Source organism: Coptis chinensis, chromosome 6 (genome assembly GCF_015680905.1).
Source record: "Coptis chinensis isolate HL-2020 chromosome 6, ASM1568090v1, whole genome shotgun sequence".
Classification (NCBI taxonomy): Eukaryota; Viridiplantae; Streptophyta; class Magnoliopsida; order Ranunculales; family Ranunculaceae; genus Coptis; species Coptis chinensis.
The window spans coordinates 94,470,391-94,493,875 of record NC_141461.1 but is presented as its reverse complement, the minus strand read 5'-3'; the positions used below and the strand labels follow the sequence as shown (position 1 = coordinate 94,493,875).

Genomic DNA, 23,485 nt, shown 5'->3' with positions numbered 1-23,485 from the left:
CCAAACCATCATTGAAGTACAAGAAAGTGAAGAAACTGCATCATGTTCAAACATTTCATCAAAAACTCTTTAATAGTTAATTGAGCAGTTGAAAATTGAAATGAACCGTTATAACTGAAAACTCAAATGTGGTGTTGAATTGTTGCCAATATTTCCAGCTTTATAGTATCGACATATATCAATATAACTGATATTTCAGTGGCATACAAAACTGTGCCCAATGTCCTAATCCAATAAGCGTAAAGTATTAAAGACCTCTTTTTTAGAAAGATTCCTGGGCTACCTATGTTTCTTATCACTCATATTGTCTCACTTCAACCAAAGTACCAGCCTTTTTTCAACTACCTCACTAACTCACACACACAATGAAGTAATGAACTAAACAGCTACTTACAGCCATTTAATGCTAATGATTAAATTTTGTTTTCAGTGGGGTCTAAATGTATGATAAAGTTGGTTTTTTTTTTGCTATAATAGGTGATTCAAGCTACAGCAAAAGAACAAAGTAAGTATTTTGTTAATGCTGTTTGTCATTTTGGACCTTTTTGTGTTTTTTTTGTTAGTTATTGACTTATTGTTAATGAGGTTTAAGTGGGTTGAAGGTGAAGTGGGTTGAAGGTGTTTTGCAGAAAGAATAGTAAAGTTTAGTTCTTTATGTGATGGAGAACAACAACTTGTCTCCATCTCCTTCTTTTTCTGAATCTGATGAGTCTTGCAATTATGATGAGGAGTTCTCTATGGAGCAAAGCTTGTTTCTTTCAGACAGTCTCAAGGTACACTGCCCCTTTTCTGCTGCCCCTCATTTATTGTTTTTTGTTTCCATTAATGGTGGCTTTGGTTTGAATAGAAATGTGGTTTGGTTCTGAAGTTCTGCTTTCAATTGAAATAAATAAAAAACCTGAATGATAATTTTTTTTGGGCCCACTTTACCTACATGCCATTTCCAAGTGGGCAATGGAGTTGAGAACCTGGGGTCTCCTTTTTTCATTGAAATCTAGCAAAAATATAATTATTGGTTTACTTTGAAAAAATCATTACACATTGGCCCACCTTTCTTCCTCCGTTTGTGTTGTTACTGTGGGGCAATGGAGTGAGAGCAACACAGTGTGTGATGCCTAGTAAGGAATGCTGTTGGCGTAATGTTTTCAGGGCAATATTTGCTTAAAGTTTTGACCCTTTTGTTGCTTGTGATATTCGGTTATTTGTATAATAGTTGTTACAATGGTTTAAGGAACAAGAAGTAAAAATTACCATTTAAACTACCTGGCTAGTGGCTATAGTTATATCAAAATATAAACCATTTGCATATTGCATGTGTGATAACATTAGACGTTAGAAGTCCCTATATAGCAACACATTCATTGTAGTCATAGAATATAATTCTGTTTTGACAATTTAGCATGGAATGTATTTTACTCATATTTTCAGTTCTAGTTTTATGATTTAAGCAAACTGTTGAATTTCACTGCTGTTTTCCTGAATAAAGAAATGGATTATCTTGCACTCCTTTTGCAGGATCTGAAGAATTTGAGAACACAGTTGTACTCTGCAGCAGAGTACTTTGAAGTCTCTTATACAAATGATGAACAAAAAGAAATGTAGGTGTCTCTTGTTTTGAGAATGAGAGATTGTCTCCACCTGTTCTTTTTTTTTTTTTTCAGATTCTAACTGTCACTTTTGGATCCGTGTAGAGTGGTCAGCACCTTGAAAGATTACACCATTAATGCTCTTGTTAATACGGTGGATCATTTAGGTTCTGTCACCTATAGGGTGACTGATCTCTTGGATGAAAAGGTTGACGAAGTTTCTGGAGCAGAGCTTCGAGTTTCTTGCATAGAACAGGTAATCTTTAGTTTCTTTCATTATTATTTAGTTGATATAAAATAGGTATAAATTTTATTTCCCTCCCTCCCTCCCCCCCCCCCCCCCCTTTCCCAAAAATGGAAAAGAAAGAATCATGTATCCATCCCATGTCAAATATGACATATGATTAAGAGGGTCATGAATGATGAATCATTGCCTGGTCTATTTGTGGGTCAAAACTGTATTCCTAAAAACTATTTCACCAAGTATTGGACACACAAAACTATTTTGAAGCTCTTAAATTTCTCCATGGATCAACAAGGGATCCACTGTAATGCTTTGAAGCAGTACGTATATGAGGTCTCTCAACAATTTAGCTTAAAATAAACTGCTGTTCTTAGAGACTTTAATGCAATCCTCCGGTAGCATATATGAAACATAAGATTTGGCGGTCTAAACAGGCAAAAAGATAGCAAATGGGTAATAGCCCAAATAGATTGTAGATAGCAGGTTAAATCCTGAAAAACTATGAAAAATCTGAGCATAGTAATCAACCTTAGGTACATGCACACAATTGCTGCATTACATACATGTATGTGTACACAATTAAATGGAAGATTTTTATCCGATCCTTGTAACCTTGAGACCTGCCTGTATATGCCATTTATATCCTTGCTTTAAATAAGTAATTCTAAATAATTAATTTAAGGAAGATTAGGCATCAGCATGCTTTTTATGTACGTGGAAACTGAGTTGCAACATTTTTGCTACTCTGGCCTTTGCTTGTTCCTTACTATACAAAATTTTGGAGTGCAAAAGATGAATGAAATTGGTATATTTTCTGTTTTAAAAGGTTGTGGGCTTGTGGCTCTGGAGTATCTATAATGAGCATGGTGTGTTAGAGGCAAAACTTTGCAATTTTGAACAACAAAGTTTGATCGTTTTGTCTCCTTCAACGCAACTGGACATGAGTAGAGCTCTCCGAAAGCTAGAATACAAGACTCGAATCTCCTCTCATTTCCCTATATTAATTCACCACTTACAGTGCAAACCTTTGCAGAGTAAACAACCCGGCCTATGATTCTTTGGAACATATTTTGGTATTGCTCTACTGAGTTGTTCTCTGTTTTCTCCTTGGTGGGGGGTTTTAGAGACTCAGAACCTGTCAAGAGTGCATAGATCGTGAAGGACTTTCCCAACAGTCCTTGGTGATGAGAACTCCAAAGTACCATAAGCGGTACATCTTGCCAGGCAAGCATGCTCTACCCTTCTTCTTTCTTCTCCCTGGAATCGGGTTCCAATACTTGCTTCTGTAAAACTTCCTTTTTTATCTTATTTTTGGAAGATTTATCAGTCTCACATATTGTTTTAAACTTTAATTTGTGTACTCAGTTCAGGAAACTGTACATTGTCATGAACATAGTCATACTACATCAAAGTATCACGAGTTAGGTCTTCACAAGGAAGACGATTGGAGTCACTTGATGAATGGTATTCTCTTTTAATTTCATGTTTCGAATTGTATTTTATCTATGACTTCTAGATATCAGCTTAATTGGTTGTTCTGTATTTTGTTTACTCTGCCAAAGCTGTTCAGACGACAATCAAAAGTGCTCACCCGTCCACAGTCAGGTACCTCAAAAGATATTATTGTAGTTTATTCAACCAAAGTTCGAAACTGAATGCCCAAAGTTTATCAAGATACTGATCAAATGCATTAAGTTTGATGTGCAGAAAGGGCCGTTCTCCATCACCTACTCCACAATCTTCCTCTCACTCCCGCTCCTTTTCCTTCACAGGTTTGTTCTAAACGATTCATTTGTTTCCTGAACCATGTTTGGTTATCTCTTCTTGTTATGGGTTCTTGTTGCTGATATGCTGATTATATTTGCCCAGACAAAACAAATAAACAAAAGGTCTCAGAGAAGAGAACATCCTCACCACTGCGCTCTAAGTTTCCTCTCCTGCGCTCTGGATCTTTCTTAAGTAGGCCTGCCACTCCTAACTCCAGTAGACCGACAACTCCTACCCCAACTAGACCAACAACTCCTACGCCAAGTAGGCTGACAAGTCCAAAATCATCTAGTGGAAGATTTAAGGTGAGTATATTGAATATGGAACAATTAGCACCAATTACTTTTGATATTTTGTTAGTTATTCTTGCATATGGTCTACTACTGTACTATGCAAATGGGTCATTTTATTTAATAGTCAAGTTCTTGGTTCTCTTGTTTGATACTGCAGTACCCTTCAGATCCTCGAAAACCATCTTCAACTCATGGCCATACTGAAAGGGACAACAATATTGATGTTGACCAATACCCCAGCAAAAGTAAACGCCTCTTCAAAGCTCTCCTCAGAAGACGCAAGTCTAAGCATGATGACATGCTGTACACTTACTTGGATGAATACTAAGGGTAAAACACAGACACAAAATAGGGGCAGCCGTGCACGGAAGCAAGTTCATGAGCAGCGACCATCAATGTCTGATTTCTATTTAGTTCCAACTTGTAGTTGCAGTCACTTTATAGTGCAGAATACATTTCATCGTGTACATCAAATATTTATTTTGCGATAACATTTTATATCAAATTGACCCCCACTTATTGTTTTGAGCCTCAGGAATGATAATTGGTGGATGTCTCAATATTCTAGGTTTTTATTTATCATTTGTTTTTCCTTTTCAGACAATTGAGGTGCCTTTTGTAATTAATAATGCCGCCATCATATTTTTTTCATCAAATCCTTGTAGTAGGTCTCTCTCAGGGGTCCAAAAGTTGTACTACCATTTGGACAATGATCTACCAAATGTTTTGGAAGAGTGTGCAGAAGGCTAGAGTTGAAAGGAAATAGAGCACAATGATTCGTGTTTTTGGTTTTGCATAAATTGACAATTTCACAAGTTTAAGCAATAATTCACTAAACTCGCTGTACTTAGTTTGTTTAACAGGAAGCAATAAACTCTGGCAGCTATGCCGGAAGTTCAATTCTCTCTAAAGGATGAATGGATGATAATGGTGTTCCAGCTTTTATATAGCTCGTTGTACATCTCAAAAGTAAGAAAACACACTTGCTAAACCATTAAGGTAAGTATTAAGTCTGCCCTGCATGGCCCAGCACCAAAGTTTCATTCTCCTAGAATGTTGATTTCATCAAGATACTTCCCTGGAATACACCGAGATGTGTATTGGCAATTATCTAGAATTCAGATGCCAATGATGGCCTTATGCGCGAACCAACAATGAGATGTCCATCACTTAACAATATTCCACCCCCTAATTCGCGAACTAGACGCTAAATTTGAATTCTCTATGTAATCTAAAACAGTTTTGCCCAGCCCAATCTTGCTTTTTCAGGAAAAAAAAAATAGACAAAGTGGCAAAACAAATCCATAAAATTACATTTCTAGTAGAAAATAAGTCGGGTCAAGCCCTGAGTAGAGTTTACACGCACCATGTCAGGTACTGATCAGGTCAAAATTTTTGCACAATAATAAGCATTTGAGATAAAGCTTAATCCATGAGTTCTACAATTCCATCCCAGGTCCAAATTCTTCGATTGTTTTTGTAGCAAGTGTTAGAATGTCTACAAATGAAGTGAATGACATGCGAAGAAATCGTGCCTCGACTGCTTCAAAACGTCTGAAAGAAAAAGTTAAAATAAAACATAAGAGCAGATAAACAGCAAGTCATCTATAAAAGTGGTCGCTTAAGATGAATGACCAACTCTCCTACATGCATAACAAGACGCATTATAGACAGTGACAACATTTCTCAATAGCTCAAGAACTGTATAGCTGTATAGCTCAAGCACGATTGGCATCACCAAAATACTATCTGTATGACACAGCTAGCAATTTCTTATCACAGTTTATAGAAATGCTTATATAACGTTTAACTCTTTTGAGCTATCCCACCACTGGGTTGGAGATAGCGAATCATAATTTGTATGACTTAACCACTGAATCACGTGAACTGGTCTGCAATGCTACTTGCGTACCCAGGAATGCTTGCAGATATCATGGGAGTTCGACGGGAAGGAAAATATTCTAATATAGTCTTTAAGGGCGGTTGGATTCCCATATACAATTCCTGTAATCCTACCTCACTAAGATTTGCAGTAAACCACCGTTAACATTCTTAGTGCAAACAAAGAGAAAGGAAAAACAAAATTTACCACAATCCTCCAACTACATCCCATACCAAAACACAAAAGAGAAGTGAATGTGAAAAACCTATTTACGCAATTATGCTACCACCGAGCTATTTTGCATACACCATACGGCCTTTCAGAACGAGGAAGAAAATAAAGTCGTGAATAGAAGAGAGAAAAACTCACACTGAAAGCTTTCCATCGGACACAATCATCTGCCGTTTCACTCTGTCAGGTTGCAACTGCAATTATATATGTAAGTCAAAGAATGAAAAGCCTTCGGACTAATGAATTACAACCACTCTTTTGTGTCTTTGTCCAAAAGTCACATATTTATAGGATTACCTCCTTATCGACAGCTAACGCTGCGTAGACAATGCGTGCATTTTCCTCACTCCCATAATCTACTTCCAAGGTACTGTAGAAAGAAAGGATGTTACATGAGCTATTTTTCTTAACATGAGATGCTAACCTGGACTTTCGCACAGCATTAACCTTTATTCCCTCCATTATTATAAAAAATTCTCACTAAAATCCCACAGTATCCCTCTTCATTTCTTCCCTTTAAATTTGACCGCTAATTTATTTGAGAAAAAAAAAAACTAATTTGCCAACCTTCACTACTTTCCTTTTCCTGAAAAACTCTAATTTTGCATAAAATCTACCATCTGTATTACAAAACCTCCAATGCTGAGACATTGTGATCATAACCGTATTTTGATACTCCTCTCTTTCTATTAGCTGAACTGCCATCTTTTATATTTTTTGACACATTAAATATGAAAGTAGGATGGACTAGTTGGCCTGGACAAAGTTTGTTTTCTTGTCTACTTCATGAATACAAAAACAAGAATAAAAAAAAAAAAAAGGAAACCGCCTACTTACCAACTGAACTGCCACTTTTCAGGAGAAGGAGTGGCTCCCTGTGCCACGTCCATGTGTTTCTCTAACTAGTTGTTCTACTTTACTGGTAAACCTGTAAATATATTTCCAAAGTAAGACTTCATCATTACTTTAAAAAACAAGGCTCTAACTAACAAGTGACGTATTGCAGACAAACTACCATGTTTCAACTCTATCTAACAAATGCCCAACACCAATTTCCACAAAAAATCACTATACTTCCAAAATAAAAACCACCTCTTATTAAAAAAACACGGATTTCTTCAAAAAATAAAGACGCCCATTACCTTATTCTGTACTAAAATCAAGAAAAAAATAATCTTTACTGAATGTAAGAACAAAAAAGGATAAAACCTTTAACTACTTTAAACACTAGAATAATAAACTACAGTAACATTATTATTGACAGTTGTAAAAAAATGATTTGAAACTTTTGAAGAATGAGGTGGTGTTCTGTTCTTATTACCTGAAACAGAGAGGAGAGGTGGTGATATTAGGACACAGCTTCTTTTTGGTCTTTAGAGAAGGAGGAAGAAAGAGAACAGGGAATGAAGAAAGGGAGAAGCCAAATACGGGTTTGGACTTTGGGCTTTGGACAAAGCCCATTATAATGTAATGTCCCTCTCGTTCAATATATCGGATCCCGGAATTCCGATATTTATTCTGTTGGTATATATCACAACAATCTGCCCAATATGGAAGGAACACTGGGAAGAGAGTAGAGATGGACTGGTCCTTGTTCTTCAGCTGGAGGCAATAGTTGTAGCCACTGCTTGTATGGAAAGAGGTGAGAAGCATGCCGGAATAAAAGCTTGATGATGTGCACGCCTTCTGAGCTGCATTCTCAAAAATGAAAATAAAAATAAACAGCCAAAGGGTGTTGTGCGGACATGACTAATTAATATATTGTTTCATATGTCCAAACCCAAGTCCTACATTTCAACAATGAAAGCATGTGATCTACCAATTACCAATATATTTCAACAATGAAAGCATGTGATCTAATAAACAATATATCTCAATGATAGGCAAGCTTTTGGTTAATTCTAGTTGAATCACCTCATTGTAGAGTGCATTAACTCCTTCACTTAATATTGACCTTGTGTACAGTTTTATCCATGACATGGATTTCCAGAGTGAGGTAGAAATTGGCAGGGAGGATGAAGGAGTGACATCAGTATTGTCCCTTTCAACCATGGGTGAAATGCAAATTGCTGGAAGTAATGGCTTTGGTCACAGCATAGAGTTCATGACTCAAGCATATACAGAGGAAAGGAACTCAGAAATTGTGATAGATGAAGAACCTCTTAACACCAATAAAGATTCCCTTATTCCAATATTTCTCAAGGTACATTGTTCCAGTTATTAATCAGTATGGGTCGGGGGAACATAATAATACATGTCCGGTAGCCAATTATCTCCATTTCAGCCACTACTACAATCAGTGTGTGTGTGTGTTGCGTGTGTACTACACTAGAGTTGAGGAGCTAAATAGCCAATTTGTGCGCTGACATGCTTTTTATCACAATATCTCTGTACTTGAAACTATAACTTTTCTGACCAGAATGAGCATTAACTTATTTGTGGTGAATGCAGTTTGAAGATTTGGAGTTCAAAGTGAGAAGCACCCAGACTTCATCGAAGAACCCTGTGAAGGTTGTGATATCAAAGGTGGCTTCACAACTGAATATGGATGGAGTAGCTTACAAGCACATCTTGAAGGGTATTACAGGAAGCATAGGTCCCGGAGAAATTCTTGCATTAATGGGACCTTCTGGTAGCGGAAAGACAACCTTACTCAAGATACTAGGGGGTAGATTGCATGAAAATGTCAAAGGAACTGTGACTTATAATGACATTCCATACAACCCAGCACTTAAGAGGAGGTTAGATGTTGATTTATATTTTTGTAAAGTAATGCCCCGGATGCAGAATTCACGAATTTAAACTTGCAGGATAGGATTTGTAATGCAAGACGACTTGCTCTTTCCTCAACTAACAGTGGAAGAAACCCTTCTCTTTGCTGCATTTCTAAGACTTCCGAGCAATATGAGCAAACAACAAAAGTACACAAGAGTGGATACTATAGTTAAGGAATTAGGACTTGAAAGGTATGTGGAAGACTTAAACTATAACTTCACGCAACTATCGATGGCGAGTAAGTCGTCATATATACTGCCTTTTCCAACAAGAATGAGTTTAATAAAAAAAAAAGGAAGACATGGAATGAAATGTATAATTAAGTTTGTTAATATCATGGCTATTTGCTGACAACTCTAGCTTATATCTCGTTTTGTCATAGATGTCGCCAAACAAGAATAGGAGGAGCATTTGTTAAAGGGATCTCTGGAGGTGAAAGAAAAAGAACTAGTATCGGTTATGAAATACTAGTAGACCCGTCTTTATTGTTGCTTGACGAACCAACTTCTGGCCTTGATTCCACCTCTGCAAATAGACTCCTTCGGATTCTTCAAGGGATTACCAAGGTTAGAAATTCTTTGGTTGTTTCCTTATCTGGCTTACTGGAAATAACTAGCTGTTATTGCTAAAACGAACATTTTGTGGGTCTCCAAAGGCAGGAAGAACAATCATCACAACAATCCATCAGCCTTCAAGCAGAATGTTTCACATGTTTGATAAGCTTTTGCTCATATCCGAAGGTTATCCAGTGTACTATGGTAAGGCTAGAGATTCCATGGAGTACTTCTCTTCTTTAAGGTTTGTCCCTGAGATAGCGATGAATCCCGCTGAATTCCTACTTGATTTAACAACCGGACAAGTAAATGATATAAGTATCCCTGAAGACTTACGAGCTCCGCCAGGCTCATTTGAATTCGAGAGAGATGTAATCAAAGTAAGCAACAAGTAGATGTGGTACAACTATGTAGGATAAACCAGTAGATCTTTTATTGACATTTATTAATTTCCTATTACATTCCAGTATTTACAAGTGAAATTCAAAACCGAGATAGAACCAAGAGAAAAAGCAAGTCACAGAACAACAATGACTCCAGAACATCTACAGTTGGCTGTTCAAGTGAAGAAGGATTGGACCATGACTTGGTGGGAACAATTTTTGATATTATCAAAGAGAACATTTAGAGAGAGATATAGAGATTATTTTGATAAACTAAGACTTGTTCAAGCCCTTGGAGTTGCAATCTTATTAGGTCTTCTTTGGTGGAAATCTAAGACTGGAACGGAGGCTCAACTCAGAGACCAGGTAAAGTTGTGATCGGATCAAACTTCCTAATTGAGCAAGTGTCTTATTATTTTTATTCTATTTTCGCCTTTAGCCAGAGCATTTTTGTAGGTCGGCCTGATATATTACATTTGCATTTTCTGGACATCTTCATCAATATTTGGGGCAGTGTATGTTTTCCCATTTGAGAAGGTCTACTTGGTGAAAGAAAGGAAGGCTGACATGTACAGGCTTAGTGTGTACTACGTGTGCAGTACATTATGCGACATGTTGGCTCATGTATTATATCCAACCTGTTTCATGCTCATTGTTTATTTCATGGCTGGTTTCAAGAGAACGATAGCTTGCTTCTTGATGACCCATTTTGCAATATTATTGATAGTCATTACAAGCCAAGTAAGTAAAACTATATACAAGGGCACTATTTAATCCATATATGGCCAGTGCATAAGGTGATTTTTTTTCAGGGAGCTGGGGAGCTCTTCGGTGCCATGGTCTTGAGTATAAAACGAGCTGGGATGATTGCCTCTCTTATACTAATGTTGTTTCTCCTCACTGGAGGATATTATGTGCAGGTATTCCCCTGCTTAGTTATACCCTCTTGCCGTAAGCACAATGCACTGGTTTTCCCACTCTTATACTTGGTTTAAATTTGCTTTTGACACAGCACATACCAGATTTCATGCAATGGTTGAAATACGTATCTTTCATGTATTACGGGTTTCGACTTCTCTTGAAAGTACAATATTCAGGAGATGAGTTGTACGACTGTGAAAGCAAAAGTGGTTGCCGAAGTTTGCAGAACTCACCCTCTTTTGACACCGTAAACTTAAATGGTGGCTCGAAAGAAGTCTGGATCCTTCTAGCCATGGCCATAGCTTATCGATTTTGTGCATATTTGTCTCTACGTAGAAGAATAAACGTCTGTAATCTTTGATGAGCCATTACCTCTCAACAAATCATTTATGACTAAAGGCAGTACGTAATGGAGATCTGTGTATCGTAGAAAGTCAAAGAGTGGAAAGCATTTATGTATTTCGACATTCCAGAAATAGCTCACGCAAAGCAAATTTAATACGACATTGGAATGGAAATGCTTTTGTTGTTGAATTTTTGTTATTAGCACACGATGGAGTACAATTGCTGCAACAAAATACAAACGATGAGTATAACAAGGCTACGGCACGAACTAGGTCAATGACTCAATCAATACCCGTAGCCTTCGCCTAGAACTACATTTGATGAGAGAGATTCCTTTTGATGTTTTGTAGATTCTGAGTGAATTTCTTCCTAATTATTGATCAGATCAAGTGTTTAGGACTAAAGGATGCACCCGAAGAATATCCTGCTCATGTGAATTTTTAAGGCACATAGAATTGAAGGCAATAAGAAAGAGAGCTTACTGTTACACATTGTTAACTCCAATATGGCAATATATACAACTGTACACATCTCACATCATTTTCACAAAAAATATACATCTCAGAACAATTTCATCTACCACAAGCTGAGTAAACTCTACCTGCAATCCACTACAATTTCGGGTACACTATGATATTGCAAACGATGAACTAGTTTCTAACAGGGACGGCAATACCTCATCTCCACACCATTACCAAGCTTGATTAGACATTGTAACCACATTTACTAACTCACCACACCATTGCGTCAGGCAGACAAATGCAATATGGCTGGAAATAAAAGTTATCTAGAACATGGGAAACAACCAACCCATGGTCCAACCCAGAAACAATCCAGCACCAGCAAGACCCAATCCCACTGCGAAAGCAACAACGTACCTACCAATGTCATACCTCGGTTGGCTACGCTTTGTTTTCTTTGGCTTCTGCTTACCTCTCTTCCACTGCCTACCTTTGTATGGCGTCCATGGAAGGAACACTGGGAAGAGTGTAGAGATTGACTGGTCCTTGTTCTTCAGCTGGAGGTAAAAGGTCTCCAGCTGCAACAGTTGTAACCACTGCCTGTATGCAAAGAGATGAGAAGCCTGCCGGAATAAAAGCTTGATGATGTGCTCTTTCTCATCGTACGCCTTCTGAGCTGCATTCTCAGCCTCCCTTGCCCGAGTTTGGGAATGGCGGAGTGCGTCCATCAGCTCAGACTTACTTGGTTCGCTCTCAGATGTGTTACTGGTATCTGTTGGATCCTTACTGTATTTACCGTGATTGTCAGAACTGCAGGATCACATGTCAAAGTATTAGCACAAACAAACTAATCAATACAATTTTACACTGTATCTAATACTATCTTTACTCAATATAAGATGCATGGCTTGATAACATGCCTTCCAGTGGATTTGTTTTAATATCCTCAAGACTTGTTTTGATATCTTTGTGATGCCTTGATTTAATATTCCACGATCTCAAGTTCTCAAGGAAATCTTTCCAACACTTCCCAGTATTGTACGTTGTATGGAATGAACATTTGATATTAAATCAAGTTGGATAACAATCAGAGATATTTCACGGTATAATAAGAAGGAAGACTGGAAAAACCATAAAAGTGACACAATTACAGGAAATAGTCACTGTTTATATTTTCATTTTATTTGTAACTTGGTCGGCTGATAAAAATAATGGCACTAGCTGCCCCAGTAGCATACGTAACCTTGTTTTGAGATTCTATAAAATGGTCACTGTTTATATTTTCATTTTATTTGTAACTTGGTTGGCTGATAAAAATAATGGAACTAGCTGCCCCAGTAGCATACGTAACCTTGTTTTGAGATTCTACATCACAAAACCACAAATTCCAATTTGACCCAGAGAAAATTGTTTTCAGAAACCCCATACGAATCAAACAGAGAACAGCTTAGTTTAATATAATTTCAGGATTGACACTTGCAGCCACGTTGGCCATTGATTTTCTTAATAAAGTCAGATTATAATGTTAATAAACACATAAAATAAAGCTAGTGGCCTCGGGTGAAAATTAGAATTCCAAAGGAATACCTGAATGGTTTGTCAAAACCATAGGATAAATCTTTTTCATCAGAGCCCCGATGTTTTCTGTTCTCACCACCACAAGTAATACAACACCGTGAATGATCAACTGAACTGCAGAGACCAGTGAGTTTCTTTCGTTCAAAAGAAGAGAAAGTCCCATCCTGGTTGAAACTCTCATGACTAGCAAATGGACCTTTCCTAATATGAATAATCTGGGGAGGCGGAAGATCACAATTCTCAACATGCTCTAGTGATTTCTGTGCAACCAATGAAGCCAACTCATCTTTATCTGCAGTGCGCCACCACGGCTCAGTCTTCTCACCTCCCATCCAAGGGGACTCCATATCAAAGAGCTTCTCAGGTTGTTTTGACATATATTGTTCGACCGGATCAACATCCATGGACTCCTTGTCTCTACACCAGTATTCTCCTGTGTTTTTCTGCGGAAGTGTCTTTTGTGTGCTGTCACAGTCTACAACAGATGGTTCTTGTACTATAGTTTCTGAGTAATTTTTCATGCAAGTTGCCGACATTCTCCGCTGCAAGACTAAAGATGACAGAGCATTTCTTTCAGTAGAAATTCCCGAAATGACTTCTTCCCTCACTGGTAGATCCTCGGTAAGTTGTGACATCCTTTTCATCTCTGCATCTCTCAAGGATTCCAACTCCATCTCCAATATATTTAACTGTTCGGAGGTAAAATCCTTCTGATTCCCGAAATTGGGCTGCAGCTGGAGCCACCATTTGGTGTCAGGCGGTAGATTGGAATTACAGGGATACCTGTTGAGTGGCACAAATCCGGCGGAGGCATGTTCTGGCATGTTTGCTGCATCACCAGGTCCCAAATCAACCAGGGGTTTTGAAGTCGAAGATGATGATGGGCAACAAGCTAACTTCGGAGCTCTTTTGGCATCTTCTTGGACAAAGCAACGGTTAGCTGTGCGCTGCCAAGCAGCTCTTGCCTCTGCTGCTGCCATCATTTCCTCACTCTCCTATACTTTTTGCTGCAAAGGGAAAGTCTCTGTTAAGAGAGGTATATTGTAAATACAATTTAAAATTTTTATGTTCCCATTTGTTACACTACAAAACCATGAACAAAAGGGTTGCATTTTCCAGAGTTGTAGATGGTTAAGGACTCAATGAACCCAAGACAAAGGGATGGCCACAAAGAGTAGTCTGAAGTAGGGAAGGGAAAATGACAGTAGATAAGGACCGAGAGACAAGAATGGTGTGGCAACCAGAATGTCGATGCCCCTAAAATATGCATTTTTATCCTAGCTTATGAGATAGGAAGTTGGTTTCAAAGTTTGCTGGCAAGAACTCCAATAATATTATCAGCTAAATGATTGCAAGCATACTTATAGACAAAGAAAACAAATATAACAGTTTAATTTATCCCTAGAAGAAACATGAATTCCTATTAATAAAGTCTAAACAAAAATAACAAGACAAGAAGTCCATTAATTGAATGAAAATCAAGCAAGTGGTTATTTAAAGCTAGATAGCTCAGATCAGACTTCCCCACATTCAGCAAAAAAGTAACCAACAAAATTCCACTATAACAACAACAAAATAAAGCAACCCCATCATGTATAATCACCCCTTAGAGTACACCATGAATAACACATATACATGACAAAGATAATATAACAGGCAACATGGTATGATGGTAATAAAATATAACAAAGTTAAAGTATGATAAATAGAGAAAGTAGTATATACCTGAAAAGAAGGAAAACATTCTGGTGATTATTAGATATGATGGATCTCTTAAGTCAAGAGAAATGGATGAGATTTTTGTTAAGGATAAAATCAGTTACGGAAAATTATTGGCGAATCTAAGAGATGGGGAGATTACGCTTGTCAGAGTTCTTTTTTTGTCTCTGTCTTTTTTTTTATTTTTTTTACTTTTTGTAAATGCAAATTTATATATTTAATTTTTTTTTTTAAATATGGAAATTCGTAGGCTACCCCACTTTTGTGTTCATCCATAAAAATATCCTCAACAATTCGACATAACAACAACTACCATTCTGGTTTGTGATGATTTGGAAGAAATTTCAACGAGTTTGGAATCTGCAATTTTCACTTGCAAAGTTGCAATATGTATTGGTATTTTGAAGCCTAACTTGGGCTTGGAGTCAACTTGAGGCCGAAATAAACATAAGCCCAGAACTATAGAAGTTTTGTGTAACTATCTTTCAGGGTGCTTGGTTACACAGTTACACCTACTGTTAGTAATTTGGGATACGACAAAAATTCGGTATGGGAATAATTCGCGAATTATTAAGTGATTCAAAAACCCACTGGCATGGGACAAATATTCTGATTCAAAAATTATGCAAATATTCGTTAATTATGCAAGAATTGTTTAATTAATACACGTTTTAAACGTTTGGTTGCAAAAATTCGGAAGTAAAAAATTCGTGATATTATGTTAGTAAATATTAATAATAGTTGTCATTATTTACAACATAACAAACATATCTAAACAATTTAGCTACAAAAATATTGAAACCAATTGAATGGTTCACATAGGTACCTTAATTTATTTGTTTAGGGATTGAAATTACCGTTCAAATTTCAAAATACGCACACACACCATGACATGACAATTTAAATATTGTCCAAAAAGTATAAAAGCAAAGTTTTTTTTTATTAATTTATCACTAAAAATATAAGAGTGATGAACTTAAAGTAAGAGTGAGGACATAAAATATATAAAAAATAACAAAAACGCAACCGATTTTTTTTTTTTTTTTAGCCGAATTTTTAAAAATTAGTATTATTCGTTTCAAGGCAAAAAATCGTGAATTATTGCAAATCTTTCAAACATTTGGAAGTATTATACGTTTTGTCCTTCAAAAATTCGATTCGCGAATAATTCAGCGAATTGCTAACAAGGGTTACACCATCATTATTTGTTTTACACATCTGGGCAGGTCGTCTTATACGGCTAGGAATTCTGGGACATGAATATTTTTGGTTTAATACGACTATAAAATCTCTGCATTCTGTGCCACAATAACATTCAAGCAATCAAAATATTTTAGGTCAGACACTGATCTGATGAACTAACTAACTGAGATAATGACATTCACACTTGGATCTTCCTAGTAACTATTGATCGAACACAATGTTGGATATGAAAAATGTTTCAGCTTTTGGATAGGGAAAGTGGTTAGTGTGAGAGAAAATTTGAGAGATCTTGAGAGAGTGCGTCATTTGTGAGTGTGAGATTGATTGTTGTGTATGTACAATCAAGTAACTCATCTTGTAATCTTCCTCTTCACTAGTTTTAGTTGAACCACGGTCTTGCTGTGTGGACGTAGGCATTAAAGCTAAACCACATTAAATTTTACATGTCATAATTTGTTTTATGCTGTAGTGGTTGATATTGGCTATTGGGTTTATGCTGGGGTTGGTGATTGGAACATTGTTCTAAAAGTTATTATCTGTTAATCTTACAAATCTAGGCTGTTTTGGGGAAGATGGTGTTTGTGGATTGAATTGACAGAGTTCGTATGGACGAACTGTCTACGTATCAAGTTCTCTCTGCTGGGGGGAGACTTGAATCAGGTCATCAGACGTAGTTCCTCATCCTCTTTATATAGGCATGGTGTCCGCTCCTCCCGCTCTCCAGCGTCAGGTCAGATCCAGGTCTTGAGATCACTTGCGAGCCATGATGGCGAGTTAAGGGCATTTACTGTGATGCGTACCTGAAGCTTCGGTCTTGATGGCAGTCATAAAGACATATGTTATTAGCTGTTGTGGGATGGGGAGAGTGAGCACTGAGGAGATCACTTCTAGGCTAGGTCGTCTACTCTGCTCGAGTCACTTTGAAGCGAGCTCGCAGGACGAGTAACTGAGATCGGTTGATGATGACATCGTTCTAGGTGCAAGTTACGTAGGTCGCTTGCCTGAGTCGAGTCTCTATGAAGTGAGCTCGGAGGACGAGGACATGAGGTCAATTGGTAGTTCTGTATATGTTGGACACGTGTGTGATATTCATTGGATGTGAATATTACTCCCTCACACAACCCCATCTCAGTAGGTCGCTTTGTGCAGGGGAGCGACCTGCTGAGAGAGATCGATAGCGCGTGTTTAGCATATGTGGGGATGTGAACGGTTGCGAGCAGAAATAACAACCACCTCGTTTTGTGGAATTTGAAAAGACGGCAATTAAAGAGACATGTTGATTGGGTTTTCGGTGTAATGATTATCTGCATTGGGAACTGAAGGGTTTTTTCCACAAAACATTGTTGGAGAACTAAAGGGGTACTACTTCATCATTTTTCAAAACTTTGCCAAAGTTTAGAGCACTCAGGTTAGCTACAATCTTCCTTCACCATTTTTCCTTTCTTGTTTTCTCTGTTAGGTAGGTTTCGTACACGTTTTGTTTTGTAAAAAAGGGAGGTAAAGGAACACAAACATGTCGGATTCCGATGATACTCAATCTGAGGAGGTGAAAGAGGAGTCCGTAGGATAGTGGGGATGAAGATGTTAGATCTCTGTCTGTAGTTGCTATAGATAGTAGTACGAACTCTGCTACTGTCTCTTTCTCTAGTGGTCTGCCTCCTAGGATTGTTGATAAAAACGCTGTAAATAGCTTTGTAGAGTTAAGGGAGGCTTGTGGTATTACTGTGAGCGAGCTGCCTATTTACGATTTGAGCTCTGTACATAACGTTTTTAGTATTGAGTTCGTTCCAAGAGACTATGGCGTTGTTGTTTGTGAGGGATAGCTGACAACGGCTGGGATGAGGGCTATGATTTTTTGAATTTTTGTAAGAAAGCACCCTGCTAGTTCGTTGGCAATACGTGGCATCTATTAAGGGTTTTTGACCTGTTAAATTAGGGTGGTGAGTACCGTATTTGCTGTGAAGCAGTCTAGGGCTAATAATTTTAGTTTACAAATACTGACCAAGAAGTTGAGTGTCCTGGATGGGGTTAGTAATGAACCCTGGGAGAAGAGGTCGTTGCTGGTGGTTGGAAATTATTGTGCCCCTGGGTTTAGTGTTGAGACTAGGGTTTGTAATTTTGCTGGTATGTTTCTATTTTCTTTGTTGTATTATTGAAAAAATAGGTGCTATATTGAACTAACCTTTGTACTGGTTGTTTTTCAGAGGTCGTTATCACAAGGCGAAGTAAGCGTGGAGTGATTGAGAAGTTCGCTAAGCTTAGTTGAGCTTAGAAACAAGTAAGGCTGCCCGAAGTAGCGAACTACTTTGTGGATAGGGGAGGTCGGGGATACGGCTGAAGAGAAGGAACCAAAAGAAGCTTGCTCGTGGTCAATTTGATAGTGCGTCGTCTACTGAGTCAATAATGGAAAGGGAAAACAGTGGAATTGTTACAAGGGAAGAAAAGAATAAGAACCGTGCTGGGTATGGGCGTCCTATTGGCGGAGCTGGGACCTCTAGGTATGGGGGCGGGTCGGTGAGTCGACCTGTCCAAGGTGGCAGTGATGGTCACTCCACTAGAGAGGACGAGGGAGGGATCTCCGCTGGACTTAGAGGAGATCGGGTTCGGTCCTAGCCGGCCAGGCAGAAAGCAGATGCTGCTAATCCTAGGGCCACCAAGGTGGCTAGGGTCGTGGACCGCTCTACTGGGAGTGGGTCTGGTGTTGGTGCCAGAGCGAACTGGGGGCAAGGGGGTGAGGAGTTCGAGGTCTAGGGGTGGACTCGACCTGGCCATATCCAATCTATACAGTTTTGAGAAAGGGTTGAGTTTGGACGTTGATGTGGGGGGTAAGGGAAAAGCTGCTGCTAGAGAAAGTGGTAAGACGACTTCTTTGAAGAGCAGGGGTGACGACCTGGATCGCAACCTTATCTATGTTAGTGAGAAGACGGGGATGAAGCATGCCATGAAACGGTCTAACTGCAGTTTCAGGTCGGCACCCATTGCTAGTTGTATCATGGATGGAGTTGTGTTGGATGGTGACAGGAAAGAGTTGGACGCTAAGGATCTGGATGAGAATCTGAGGACCATGGATATGGCTTATTGCTTGGTAAGCCTTAATCTTATTTGTTCTCTTCCTGTCTTATGGCTGGAATTAACATTGATGTTTCTTTTGTAGTTGCTTGATGGTTATCAGAAATTGAAGCAGACGGCCCAGATAAGTGAAGCTGAGAAAGGCGATCTGGAGAAAGTTAAAGAAGAACTGGCGAACGTGCAGATCGTTCAAGAGGCAGAAAAGAAAGGAATGGAGGGGCTGAGGAAGATGTATAACGACGTTGTATTAGAGAGGTCGGCAATGGCCAACTCGATTGCCGAGTTGCAGGAGAAGGTGGGTATGGTAACTGAGTATGCCAAGAGCTGCAAATCGGTTGCTCGAAAGCTCGCCAGTTTTATGATGTCAGATGCCAAGATTATGATGAACTGGAGCAGACGTATTTTCAATTGAAAGAAGAGCATGAACGTGGGGCTCGAGGTACAAGTATGCTGACGTACCTGGAGATGCTAGTAATGCTCCATCTACCAGTATTGTTGCTGCTGCTCAATGAGCTGAAGTGCCTGCCAACGTTCCAAAAACTCCTGTTGCCGTTCTGCCTGATGATGTTGAAAGTGTCATTCCTGATGACTTGATCCTTTGCCGACTGAAGCTTTGACCAATGTTGCTTGATTTCTTTTTCTTCAGTGAAAGTTGTAGGTTTTTGAATGTTTCTCTTGATGTTTATGTTCTAAGTGGTTGTGATACAATAGAATTGGTTTCCTGGGCTTACCCGGGCAGTTCGCCTTATTGTTGTTGCGTGGCATGGGACAGATACATTAAGAGATGACAACCTGAGGTAATATGGGTAGTTCACTTTACTTACCGCTTTATTTTTGAGATTTGGACGAACTGGTTTCCACATAAGTGGCAGTTCGGTAGGCTTTAAAGAACTGGTTTCCTGAGTATGTTCAGGCAGTTCATATTTTGCACTTATAAAATGCATGTTTTCTTTGACTTACTTTGACTTGAATGCTTTTTGCATGTTGTTTTGACATCTCAGTAGGAATTTGACCTAGAGATGTATGTCATGTCGTCTAGGAAGACTTAGGATGTCATGAAGCATTTGAGCTCAATTGAGCATACTGCTACGAATTGCGTTTTGAATTTGGAGAGTGTTTTGGGCTCGAGTGAGCGCGTTTATTATTCGAAAGCATTCTACACTGAGTTAACCCTAGCAGTGTAGGTTTCCAACTAGTGAGAAGTGTGTGAGCTATGTAGCCCTGAGCTTGAGTGAGCGTTTTATTGTGTAGAACGTTTAAGCTCTGGAGAGCGTTTAAGTTCAAGTAATCGTGTGGCTCTTAGAGAGCATTCTGCACTAAGTTGATCCTAGAAGTGTAGGTTCTCAACTTAGTGAGAAGTGTTGGAGCTATGAAGCCCTTGAGCTCGAGTGAGCGTTTCAACTTGAGTAAGTGTGTTGTCATGGAGAACGTTTGAGCTCTGGAGAGCGTTTTAGCTCGGGTACTCGTTTTGGCTGCTCTAGAGAGCATTCTTCATTGAGTTGACCCTAGAATTTTAGGTCTCCAACTATTGAGAAATATTAAGGCTAAGTAGCCTGTGAGCTCTAGTGAGCGTTTTATTGCAGAGAACGTTTTAGCTCTGGATAGCGTTTTAGTTCGAGTAGGCATTTTGCTCTTAAAGAGTGAGCTGTGTGTTTGTTTGTTAGCAGTGAGTGACTGCTGTGTTTTGATGCAAACAAAAACTATGTGTATAGTGTTAAGAGTAAGAACTCCTGCAAATGGAATCTTTTATTGATAAAAATTTTTTAGCAAAAAAGTATTCCAAGGACGTGGTAATGTTTGTCCGTCTTGGGTTTTGATATAATATGCTCCATTGCCAACGACTCGTTCTACTCTGTAAGGGTCTTCCCATGTTGGTGCCAGTTTCGAGTCATCTTTAGTCTTTTTCAAGACTAGGTCGCCAGGTTGGAAACTGCGAGGGTTCTTCTCACAGTTTGGTGGTAGGATGCCACTCGAATGGCTGCTAAGTCGCGACGTTCTTCAAGTAAGTTGACCTCTCAAGCAAGAATGGAATCGTTATGACCAGATTCAACGATCTCAGATCGAGTCGTCGTAATTGTCAGCTCAGTAGGAATGACGGCCTTAGTACCGTAGCATAGAGAGAGCGGTGACTCGCCTGTACTAGAACGAGTTGTCGTTCTATGAGCCTATAGAATGTTTTCTAGCTGCATTGGCCATTGGCTTTTGTTATTTTCAATCTTCTTTTTCAAGTTCTCCAGAATTGCTTTGTTATTAGCTTCTGCTAACCATTGTTTTGATCGCATCGGGAGCTAGTGGAGAAACGCGAACGATCTTCTATTTAGCCAAGAATTCCTTAATTATTTTTCCCTTGAACTGGGAGCCATTATCCATCACCAATGTGTAGGGGAGGCCAAATCTGGTAATGATGTTGGTCCAGATGAAGTTTTTGACATTAGATTCCTTAACATGAGCCAAGGGGATCGCTTTAATGTAAATATATTTGAGACAGTATGCAGAAGCAATATAATATACCAGTATACGCATATATACATGAATGAAGAGAAAAGAATCATATATAACATTATTCAATTGAAGAAGCTTACCACTAATATTGGCTTTTCTCTATCCATATTGTCTTCCATCCTTTTATACAACCTTAGGAAAAATCGATGAGAGTCCATGCTGGAAAATCTAGACCAAGAACATAAGAAAAGAGATGAAGAAGCAAACCCTTTAATTTGTCCATTGTCCGATTAGTTCCTTAAAAAGGACTAGAATCTTAAATACATCAAAAGTTTACTAATCAATACCGTTTTTTTTTTTGTTAAATGGTAATCTTGATTATAACTGGAAAAATGTACATCAAACTAGTATAACTGCTAGCAGTGGGGAGTGAGCAGAGAGGGAAGGCGGAGAGTGAAGGAGGAAGAGAGAAAGTGAGTTTGGGACGAAGAAGAAGAGAAGAGAGGTTGAGGACAGTTAGACAGAAACCAACGAAACAACATTTCCCCTAGAACGCGTTAAGCTCCCGCCACTTGATAACTAACAAAGGTCATATCAAAACCATCAAGGCCCATATATCAAAGAAATTATCAAAGCCCCATATAATTCAAACACTAACAAGCTAAGGTATTTGTTCCACACTTCCACTAACCAAATTTAATTACAAGACTACTAAAAGAAAAACTTCCCTAAAATTGTAACAATCCAACAAACAAATCCTACACTTATTGTAGATGTTGTAAAAACTTTTTGCTTGTTCACTTTTCAACCAAAGGAAAAAAAGGAAAAAATTCAGAGCGAAAGAAAAGGAAAGAAAATAAGGAAAAACTTCTCATCCCTTGCCATTAGGTTCGTGTTTTCAACTTAAAAGTTTGAGCTTTCCTTCTTTCTTTGATTGTGCAATGTCTATGACTAGTGATAGTGTAAGTGGTGAGGTTGAAGTTGGTAAATGGAGAGAGAGAACGATAAGTGACAAAGAAGTTGAGGATAGGGTTCGTAGTGGTGATGAGGCTTCATCGTCTTCTTCGTTGGAGATGGTGGATGAGAGGAAACCCAAGTCGGTGGATTGTTATGCCGCTTTGAGGAAGGAGTTTGGTTGGTTGAAATCCGATCTGTCTGTGTACGATCTCGCTGGGGAGAAAAATTTGTATACTAACGACTACATTCCTTGGGGTAGAGGAGTAGTTGTTTGTTATGGGCAGATGAAGGCTGGGATGAGGCTGCCCTTTTCCCGTCTTACTGTGGAGATTTTGAACTTTTTGGGGAAAGCCCTTTGTCAACTGGTGGGGAACAGTTGGAGGATTCTCTATGTGTTGGATTTATTGAATGACAGGGGCTACCACATCTGTTTAAACGATGTGACAGAGCACTTTGTTGTGAGAAAGTCGGGTGCTATGAACTTTAGTTTTCATGTTTATAAGGGGAAGTCTCCTGTTATTATGGGGGTGAGTAAGGAGGAATGGGGGCGTAAGCCGATGTTGGCTGTAAGTAGATATTGCCCGCCTGGTTTGGAGATTGATAAACGTGTTCTACAACCTCATGGTAGGTCGTTGTTGTAGGTCGTAATGTGTGTGTTTTAAATTATAATTTGGATGTTCTAATTTATTTGGTTTGTTTTTGCAGATGTTACAATCCGTTTTCGTACGAAGAACGGTGTTATTGAAAGGTTTGCTTGTTTGAGTTTGGAGGATAAGCATACTTTGTTGGGGGAGGTTGCACATTACTTTAAGAGGCGTGGAGGGAAGAAAATCAACCGTAAGAGGTTGGAGCAAAATGTTAGGGCTCACAAGATAGTGGTTGAACTTTCTGATTCTAGCTCGAAATCTGCCATGGATAGGGAGAGTCAAAAGAAAGCACCTGTTTCTGGAGTGAAAAGGAGTGGAGGTGCTGGTGACAGCCGTTCTGGTAGAGCTAGGACGTCTGGTGTGGTCACTGAACACCGTTCTGGAGCGGTGAGGGTGGTTGGAGGGGTGACGCCTTCCAGACATCCTGA

The 23,485-nt window shown here is 38.8% G+C and overlaps 4 protein-coding genes across 9 annotated transcripts; 2 read left to right on the top strand and 2 right to left on the bottom strand.

Annotated features, from left to right (window-relative positions):
* The first annotated feature begins 282 nt into the window (after nucleotides 1–282).
* Nucleotides 283–4,418, top strand: LOC147495620 (protein ABIL3-like). 6 transcript variants are annotated; one of them, XM_086564221.1, is made up of 11 exons: nucleotides 283–370; nucleotides 478–505; nucleotides 619–773; nucleotides 1,516–1,598; nucleotides 1,692–1,842; nucleotides 2,955–3,054; nucleotides 3,196–3,294; nucleotides 3,393–3,435; nucleotides 3,538–3,602; nucleotides 3,700–3,902; nucleotides 4,048–4,418. In XM_086564221.1, the coding sequence occupies exons 3-11, from the start codon at nucleotides 660–662 to the stop codon at nucleotides 4,216–4,218; spliced, it is 1,029 nt and encodes a 342-aa protein (XP_086420347.1). In that variant the 5' UTR covers nucleotides 283–370; nucleotides 478–505; nucleotides 619–659; the 3' UTR covers nucleotides 4,219–4,418. The 6 variants fall into 6 exon arrangements, with proteins under 6 accessions (XP_086420347.1, XP_086420343.1, XP_086420345.1 ...); XM_086564217.1 differs by having other exon boundaries at nucleotides 284–370; nucleotides 593–773; XM_086564222.1 differs by having other exon boundaries at nucleotides 294–370; nucleotides 630–773.
* A 712-nt stretch (nucleotides 4,419–5,130) lies between these two features.
* LOC147495619 (uncharacterized) lies at nucleotides 5,131–7,465 on the bottom strand. Its single transcript, XM_086566785.1, has 5 exons — nucleotides 7,325–7,465; nucleotides 6,841–6,931; nucleotides 6,301–6,373; nucleotides 6,142–6,197; nucleotides 5,131–5,444 (listed from the first exon to the last, which is right to left on the bottom strand). Exons 2-5 carry the CDS (start codon nucleotides 6,891–6,893, stop codon nucleotides 5,330–5,332), a joined length of 297 nt encoding a protein of 98 aa, XP_086422911.1. The 5' UTR covers nucleotides 6,894–6,931; nucleotides 7,325–7,465; the 3' UTR covers nucleotides 5,131–5,329.
* A 516-nt stretch (nucleotides 7,466–7,981) lies between these two features.
* Nucleotides 7,982–11,170, top strand: LOC147495618 (ABC transporter G family member 26-like). The gene is made up of 9 exons (XM_086568434.1): nucleotides 7,982–8,206; nucleotides 8,455–8,744; nucleotides 8,814–8,969; nucleotides 9,161–9,344; nucleotides 9,434–9,712; nucleotides 9,800–10,081; nucleotides 10,172–10,456; nucleotides 10,528–10,635; nucleotides 10,728–11,170. Exons 1-9 carry the CDS (start codon nucleotides 7,982–7,984, stop codon nucleotides 10,995–10,997), a joined length of 2,079 nt encoding a protein of 692 aa, XP_086424560.1. The 3' UTR covers nucleotides 10,998–11,170.
* Nucleotides 11,171–11,436: 266 nt separating this feature from the next.
* On the bottom strand, nucleotides 11,437–14,922 carry LOC147495617 (uncharacterized). Its single transcript, XM_086564216.1, has 3 exons — nucleotides 14,746–14,922; nucleotides 13,030–14,027; nucleotides 11,437–12,252 (listed from the first exon to the last, which is right to left on the bottom strand). The coding sequence occupies exons 2-3, from the start codon at nucleotides 14,001–14,003 to the stop codon at nucleotides 11,769–11,771; spliced, it is 1,458 nt and encodes a 485-aa protein (XP_086420342.1). The 5' UTR covers nucleotides 14,004–14,027; nucleotides 14,746–14,922; the 3' UTR covers nucleotides 11,437–11,768.
* Nucleotides 14,923–23,485: the final 8,563 nt, after the last annotated feature.

Bases quoted from the DNA above. Each gene is read 5' to 3' on its own strand.
- LOC147495620 (XM_086564221.1), top strand. From the start codon at position 660: ATGGAGAACAACAACTTGTCTCCATCTCCTTCTTTTTCTGAATCTGAT. The intron at 1,843-2,954 runs GTAATCTTTAGT...GGGGGGTTTTAG, and splicing joins GAGTTTCTTGCATAGAACAG to AGACTCAGAACCTGTCAAGA. The intron at 3,055-3,195 runs GCAAGCATGCTC...TTGTGTACTCAG, and splicing joins TAAGCGGTACATCTTGCCAG to TTCAGGAAACTGTACATTGT.
- LOC147495617 (XM_086564216.1), bottom strand. From the start codon at position 14,003: ATGATGGCAGCAGCAGAGGCAAGAGCTGCTTGGCAGCGCACAGCTAAC. The intron at 12,253-13,029 runs GTATTCCTTTGG...GTGATCCTGCAG, and splicing joins GGTTTTGACAAACCATTCAG to TTCTGACAATCACGGTAAAT.
- LOC147495618 (XM_086568434.1), top strand. From the start codon at position 7,982: ATGGATTTCCAGAGTGAGGTAGAAATTGGCAGGGAGGATGAAGGAGTG. The intron at 8,745-8,813 runs GTTAGATGTTGA...TTAAACTTGCAG, and splicing joins AACCCAGCACTTAAGAGGAG to GATAGGATTTGTAATGCAAG. The intron at 9,713-9,799 runs GTAAGCAACAAG...ATTACATTCCAG, and splicing joins TCGAGAGAGATGTAATCAAA to TATTTACAAGTGAAATTCAA.
- LOC147495619 (XM_086566785.1), bottom strand. From the start codon at position 6,893: ATGGACGTGGCACAGGGAGCCACTCCTTCTCCTGAAAAGTGGCAGTTC. The intron at 6,198-6,300 runs GTAATCCTATAA...ATATAATTGCAG, and splicing joins CGTTAGCTGTCGATAAGGAG to TTGCAACCTGACAGAGTGAA. The intron at 5,445-6,141 runs GTGAGTTTTTCT...TTTTTCTTTCAG, and splicing joins TCCGATGGAAAGCTTTCAGT to ACGTTTTGAAGCAGTCGAGG.